General features: G+C 39.5%; 1 protein-coding gene across 1 annotated transcript in view; it reads right to left on the bottom strand.

The window, feature by feature from the left end:
- DPYS (dihydropyrimidinase) overlaps positions 1-8,209 on the bottom strand; it is a 129,560-nt gene that overhangs the window by 91,750 nt on the left and 29,601 nt on the right. The window contains exon 3 of the mRNA XM_006830822.1: positions 3,045-3,224. Within this exon, the coding sequence (XP_006830885.1) occupies positions 3,045-3,224 (180 nt within the window). The remainder of the gene's footprint in view (positions 1-3,044; positions 3,225-8,209) is intronic.

Raw genomic sequence — 8,209 nt, forward strand, 5'->3', positions numbered from 1 at the left:
ACTCGATGGCACCTAACAACAACAACAAATACCTTGGGTTGCTATGAATCAAAATTAAATCAAAAATACCTACAACCGCAACAACAAATGGTTTGTGTTCATTTTCATATACAGGTTTCATAATTAAATTATTTTGATTGCAAAGCTGAAAAAGATATGAAGCTAGTTCTAACCATATTCTTTGAAAAGTACAGTGAGCAGTAAGACTTATTGGCTTGCAAAAAAAAATCAAAATAATCAAGCTTTCAGTATTAGATCCTAGCCAAAGTGACTTATATTAGGTAATCAGTTCTACTTTTTACTAAATCATAGTCTTCACTCTGCACCCTCCCAGCTGCCCCTACACTGATTGGTATCAGCCCAGTTATTTTACATCTCCAAAATGCTGTGTCTTCCTCACCAAAGGGCAGTAGCCGAGACGCAGAGTGGTGAAGTTACTTGCTCAGTGTCACACAGCTAGACAGTTGGAAGCGTCTAATTTAAAGTGGGGTCTGTTTGATTTTACAATGCCTGCTCTCTTCTCTTTACTCCATGCTGCCTTCTGACCACTGAGCCCCAGTCTCACCAACTTTAATGGGAACTGTGCCCAGAGAGAGGGGGAAAAAAAATCAGTTAATATAAAGGGTGAGACAGCTCTTTAAATCTTGCGGATGGTGTCCCCTCCAGGTGTTAATAATGGAGCTAACTCAAAAAATAAACATCATTTAGTTTCCTCCAGAGTGCATTTTAATCCTCAGCTTCAGAAAAGTGTAGAGCTTTCTACAACTACCTAATATGTTGCTTACATCATTAGATTATGCTGGTGTTGTTCACACTTGACATTCTGAACCAGCAACCTGAGCTACTAAAACAAAACGAAAAACAAAAAAAAGTGCTATATGTCTTAGGAATATTGGTTTCTCTTGCCTACTATTGTAAAATAGACACTTGAGTGGGATAGAAAGTAATACTGGGAAACATAGTTACAGAAAGCTTGTAAGCCCGTCTTCGGCCTATAACTGATTGGAATACCTAAAAGGGGTCCTAGAACTTCCCCAGTGAAATAGGCTTCTTGCGGAGCCTTTATAGTGTGTAGGACCTTAGGTGGAATCCTGAGCTCCATCTAGAACCTTCTAAGTTGGGACATTCCCACTTGAAGGGACATGCAGACCAGACTGGAGTGACTAGAAGAACAGAAGATACTTCTTGAAAGAAAGACCAACAGGAAAAAGAAAAAACAAACATGAATTTCTGGTTGGCTAATATAAGAACAAGTAAGTAGTTCACTGGGGAGCCATCAAGGCAAGCAATCAAGTCCCTTCAGGACAAACCCCTCCAAGAGTGAAACTCAAAAGGAACACATGAGCAAGCATGTAAGTTTGATGGTGACCATGTTGGTCTATTGGTAAATGGAAGTGGGGGAAAGGCAGCAATGAAGATATGGGCTGAGTTCGACCATGTTCCATAGACTCCTGTCAACCTGGAGATGAGACAGAGAAGAGGAAGGGATGGTTGGTCCAAAGTATGGTGAGACCTGGGGACACCTGAGCCCATGAACAAGGACCTAGCCCTGGAGGGCTAGAGCTGAGAGTAAAGCATCCAGCTGATATGAAGTGAGGGGAGGTGCACAAGAATGCCCAAACTTGCAGATAGTACCCATTTGACCTAGCTTTAATGGCTTGATGATCAGAACTCAACTAGATGAAGATAAAGAAATTTGATAAAGGAAACAAGTATAAATTATTATAACTTGATGAACTTGATTTATACTTATGGATGTAGTAGCTCAAAATACCAAATGATAAGGAAGGAGTCTTCACATCAAGGATCAAATCTATCCCCTCTATGTACAGGGTTGCTAGGGACAGGTAACTTAGATATTGGCTACCTAAAATGGGGGAGGGGCGGGCCACTATAAAGGCACAAAGTGGTTGGCTTACAAGTTTTCAAGAGGGTGTTTAGTTCCAGAGTGTAGAATCCCCCACGGAATAGTTTTCATCTTGTCTACACAGGTTTGGTGAAAGGAGATGGGGATAAGATTCTTATGATTCAATAGTGAGTAATTGTTATCATGACTAATTGCAATTGTCACAACTGTAAAGGCAGAAATTTTGTAACATGAAGAGGGGACTAGTAGTATTATAGGAACAGAAGACCCTAGGACCATCAAGGGAGAAGAGCATGAGCAGAATGTGGGACCCTATCCAGTGAAGCAGCAACACCAGAGATGGAGGCAGAGATGAGGGCATGGAGATAGAGAGCAGCTGAGGACTCTAGATTCACAGAAAGAGAAAGGCTGTGCTGACAGCCAGGAGGCAGGCTTGCAGAATGTGTCCCTTTTGTTGTTTAAATGATTATATATTTCTGAGTGTATTTGTGTACATCAAACAAAAACGGAATAGAATCAAATACCATTGAATGATGATGCATGGAGGTGATGGTAATCATTTCATTGAAACAAAATACAATAGGATGAGTGTAAAACCGATGTTCTCCCATATAAACTATCACTCAATTCACAATAAATGTTTAAAAAAGAAAAAAATAACCCCCACACACAAAAAAATGGTGCTACAGGATAGAAAGAAAAGTATTTGTGTTCCTATAATAAAACAGGTTTAAGGTCTAATAGGTGGTTTGAAAAGAGGAAATTTACATACCACCTGAATAAAAGAAGAGCAGGAACCCAAGGAAACCAGATTATTTCTGAGCCACACAACATCAGTCGCTGGATTGCTGCTTTTTCGGTACACTAAATGAGTTTGCCTACAGAAGAACGTGAGTGGCTCAAACGCTTTGCTCTCTACTATTAACCTAGAAATGGATAGATCGATGCAGCCATTGGCATCACAGAAGAAAGACTGGCAATCTGCTTATGTAAAGATTCCAACCTACAGAGCACTTCTACTCCATAACACAAGGCGTCACTGTGAATCAGAATGGACTCATGGCAATCGGCTTGGATTTGTGTTTTCTTTCTTTTTTTACTTCAGGCCAGTAATCTTCACCTAAAATTATTATGTCTATTTTCTTTTCTGTAGAAGGTTTGGAACGCAAATGCTTACCTCTGCAATTAAGTCTCCATTTTCTGCATGGACCTGAGCAATTGCTCCAATTTCCTTGCAAAGAGAGAAGGCTGCATATAGCTCAATGTCTCTCACCATATACACATCCTTATAGGCCATAAACATCTTGAAAGAGTTAACACCTTTGTCTTGAGTAAGAATTCGCATTTCTTCTTTGACCTAAAAGTGAAATACAACAAACAAAATGTAACTCTAATTTAAATGATAATTCCAATGCTCTCCAAAATGTTGTATTAGGAAGCTGCTGTTGTTCAGCGCTATCAAGTTGTGCAATTTATAGTGACACCAGTTAATGTCAACTCACAGGGACACCAGGTGGCAGAGTAAAACTACTTGTCTGTAAGCTTTACAGGAGCAAATCACTAGGTCTTGCTCAGAACTAAGTAAAATAAGAATAGAATTTTAATTTCAGAAAAAAAGAAAGGTGGGCCTTGCTCTTTCTTTTCCCCAAGTTATATCCTGTTCCATCTGATATATTGTTGAGACTATGGTGCTTTTAAGTCACAAAAGTGTTCATAGTTTTTCCCAAAGTACTTCATAATTCTGAGCATCTCCAGGCGAAAGGAAATTATTCTAGAAAACGAAGACAAAGCCATTTGACAGTAACAGACTGCTTGGATAAAAACTAAGTTGAGGTAAGGGTTTGGGCAAATCAGAGAACACATTATTAAAGGAAAGAAGTAGCAGCTCTTGATGAAGCCAGTTTTACCCAACAAAACACAAGCTGAGAAACCATGGCAGGTCCAGAACCCATCAGCAACACCAGGGAGGTGAGAGCTATCTACTTACAAGGCTCTGGACCAGTTCTGAAGCCTTCTGAACACGAGATTACCAACAGGTAAGAAGTAGGTGGAGATCAAGGTCAACTCAGTGATTGCCTTTGCAGGTCCAATTCAGTACTCAATAAGGACTGAACATTCCAACAAGGTTTTAATTTCTATCCTGAGGATTTGAGATTATTCTGAAGATTAGCTTACTCTTTCATCTTTTTACAAAATGGAAGCATTTTACAAAAATGGAAGCATTGAAGAATATAGCAGCTTATATGAAAACGTAATCATGTATATTATCTAATTTTAACAGCATTAGTCAGGTGCTCTGGTAGTGTAGTGGTTATGAATCAGGCTGTGAACCGCAAGGTCAGCAGCTCAAAATTACCAGCTGTTCCGTGGGAGAAAGGTGAGGCTTTCTGCTCCCGTAAAGATTTACAGCCTAGGAAACCCTGTACAGGGTTGCTATGAGTCAGAACTGACTCCACAGCACATAACCACCAACCACCACCAGTAAGGTATAATTGACATGCAGTAAAGTGCACATATTGAAAGTGAAGTTTTGATAAGTTTTGGCAAATCTATACAACCCATGAAACCGTCACCAAAATCAAAATAACAAACACATTCATCATCCTATCTAGTTTATTTACTATTCTGGATAGAGAAAACAATAAGGATGTCTTCACATGTGTCTTCTCCACGCAGATGGGAACTGAGAAGAATAACAACAGAGCTATTTCCTATCCCTCAGAAATTTGCCATTGTTTGTGCGGATCATCTCCTAATCTCCTCTATCACTTGTGATAAACGAACTTATTACTGAATTCTGAGCTATGAGAGAAGCTTCTTGATGTGTTAGTTTATTTACACCACCCACAGAGCAGGCAGACAATGAATTCCTAAAAATCAACAGTCTATGTCTCTAATTTCCCACCAGGATGAAAGCATTCAATAAATATTTGTTTGGTATGAAAAGCGTTTTGACTGTTCGCCAAATGACTGGCACTTTGAAACCATTCAGAGGCACCTCAGAAGCCAAGCCTAGTGATCTGCTTCCAGAAGATCACAGTCTTCAAAACCCTAAGGAACAGTTCTCCTCTGCACATGGGGCGTCTCCAGGAGTTGAAGCCAACTCAATGGCAACTGACAACAATAAGAAATGCTTGGAAAACTAGATCAATAAGCGATTGAATTACTATCTTCAGAATTTTTCTAAAAGGTATTAAGTTAAATCCACACATCTATGGTCAAGGGTGCTAAGTCCATTCAATGAAGAAAAAAAGAGTCACTTCAAAGAATGGTGTTGGGAAATTTGGATTTCCATGTGCAGAAAAATTAAACCTGATCCATACACCATACACAAAAACACATTAAAAATGGATTAAGGACTTAAATGTGCAAAATAAAATCATAAAATTCATAGAAGAACAAGAAAGGACAATGCCATCCAGTCTAACTTTCAACAACGGATCTTCTAATATAATAACAAAAACACAAACAGTAGAAGACAAAATAAGTGGGAACTCATAAAAAATAAACATTTTGTTTATCAAAAGACTTTATTAAAATAGGGAAAAGACAAGCTCCTTGTTGTAAGACTATCTTGAGAAACCATATATATGACAAGCACCTAATAACCCAAATATATATAAAACTTAAACAACTTAAGAGCAGAAAGACAGATATCTCAATCATAACATGGGCAAAGTACTTGAGTAGACATTTCACCAGAGAGAACATAAATGGCTACCAAACACATGGAAAGAGCTCAGCCTCACTAGCCAGCAGGCTACAAATTAAATCCACAATGAGATACGATTTCACTCCCATTAGGATGGCTAAGATTTAAAAAGAAAAGCAGAAAATAACAAATGTTGGCTAGGATTTAGAGAAATTGGAACTCTCATACACTGCTGGTGGGAATGCAAAATGGTACAGCTGTTGTGGAAAGTAGTGCAGGGTTTCCTCAAAAACCTCAAAATAGAACTACCAGGACTGAAAGTTATAGGGACTCTGGGAGCAGTCTAGTATACTCACTGGTGACCACCTAGGTCTACTTGTGAGTGGAAGTGGGGAAAATGCAGCAATGAAGACATGAATTGGGGTAGGTTCCATTGGCACCTGCTGACCATGAGATGAGAGAGAGACCAGGAAGACTTGTTAGTCTGAAGTTTAGCGAGTTGTGTGAACTCCTGAACCTATGGGCACTCACCTTGCCACAGGGGGCTAGGGCTGAGAGTAAAGGGGCCAGCAGATCTGAAGTGCATGGAGATGTGTGTGAACTCTTAAGCTTACGGCTAGGGATAAGCTGACCAGAATCCAACCAGAAGAAGATAAAGATGTTTGGTTGTGTGAGCAACTATAAATTGCTACACTTTGATTAAATGGACTTTTGCTTATGGATGCAGCTGCGCAAAATTCCAAATGGAATGGAAGATTCTTCATATTAATGAACATGCGTGCCTCCTCAGTGTACTGGGTTGACAGGGATGGACAATTTAGACACTAGTTATAAAAAACGGGGGCTAAAAAGGCATGAAGTGGCTGACTTACAAGCTTTCATGAGTGTGTTTAATTTCAAAATGAGGGGGTAAAGTAGAATACCCACTGAATAGTTTTTCTCTTTTACAGATGAGTCTGGTGAAAGGTGGTGGTGGATGATACTGATAGGATTTTATGATTCAATTGTGAGTAGTTGTTAGCAGGAGTAATTGTGATTGTCACAACTGAAACTGTAGAAGATGTATAACTAACAGGGGGAGTAGTTCATCTTTCAGTTCAGGAACAGAGAATCCCAGGACCATCAAGAAAGAGTATGAGTGGAGTGTGAGCCCACTTAGGAAACTGGTGACAGCAGAGACAGTAGCAGAGGCAGTGACATGAAGAGACAGAACAGCTTTAGGCTCTAGGCCCACAAACTAAGGCAGGAGGCTGGCTTGAAGAATATGCCTTTTGGACATTTAAATAAATAAATATATATATATATATTTTGTTTGTTTGTTTGTTTGTTTGTTTTGTTTTGTATGTGTGCATCAAACATTTTTGCTTTGTTCATTTGTGAAATATAAAATGTAAATGAGGAACCACAGGGAGGAAGTGGGATAACTGTTGTTACAGGGAGGGGATTATAATTATTGAGATGAAGCAAGATGAATGATTTTTTAATGTAAAGGTGATGATCTTGTCTGTAAACTTCACTCAGTCCACTAAAAAAAGTTAAAGTAAGGTAATATTTAGAAAATTGATGTTTCCTTTATGCCAAAAATATTCAAATTTATGAGACAGTTCACAAGACTCTGGGTTCTGAGTGTAAATCTGGAATCAGCAGTGAAGAGCTGGTGTAATTGGGTGTGTGTGAGTTCACTCACACAGGGTGGTGTGGAGAGAGGGGAAGAGGTCAGAACCCCTGGGGAATGCTATGCAACTATGAAAGCAAAAAGAGCCTCCAAAAGAGACCTCAGAGGCATGACCAGGGAAGTAGGAGGGGGCTGGGGGATGTATCAAGTCTCAGAAACAAAAGAGCATGTTTGAAGGCAAAGGGGATATTCTACAGTGACGAACATGACAAGCAAGAGTAAGTTAAAGAAAAAAAGACAATTAGATTTATCAAAAAGAAGGACTTTGGTGACATTTGCAAGAGGAGTTTCAGTGAAGTGGCGCTAGAGGTCAGATTTCAGAGGGTTGAAAAAAACGAGTTGTAAGAGACACCGTGAATACAGAAAACTTTTCTAGAGATTTAGCTGTGGTGTGAGGCATAGGGCTGCAGAAAAATGATTTATGTTTCAGATGCAAGAGACTTGAACTTTTTAAATAGCTCATAGAAATGAGAGTAAAGGCAAGAAATAGTTGTTGTTAAGAATTGTTGAGTTGGTTCTAACTCATAACTCATGGCTGATTGTTTTGAAACGCTGACCTTGAGGCTGGAAGTTCTGTGCTTAGCCTACAGCACCACAGAAGGACTCCAAAAGTGGTGGTGGGGAAATAAATAAAAGGCGGTCTTGAGGGAGGGAAGGGGAGAAAGTCTGCAAGGATCCTGGAGATTCAGGAAGGAACAAGTCTTCCAGGCTGTCCTGTTGGTGACCAAGAGCTGATGAAGATATTTCTGTGCTTTCTATATTCCCCGTGGAGGAAGACAGATTCTGTGCTGAGAATCAAGAGAGAGGGCAGCTCTGGAGGCATGAGAAAGCAATGAGAGCTGACCAAAGGTTTATAGCAGGGGAAGTTAGGATGGTTGTTTTTTCCCCCAGATTAATTTATAGATTTGATGTCATATCAATTAAAAATTTTATAAATTTGTTTTGAAACTTGTGCTAGGGAAGGTTTTGTGTCAACTTGGCTGGACCAGAATTCTCAATGATTTGGCAGCGGACA

Source organism: Chrysochloris asiatica, unplaced genomic scaffold (genome assembly GCF_000296735.1).
Source record: "Chrysochloris asiatica unplaced genomic scaffold, ChrAsi1.0 scaffold00001, whole genome shotgun sequence".
Lineage (NCBI taxonomy): Eukaryota > Metazoa > Chordata > Mammalia > Afrosoricida > Chrysochloridae > Chrysochloris > Chrysochloris asiatica.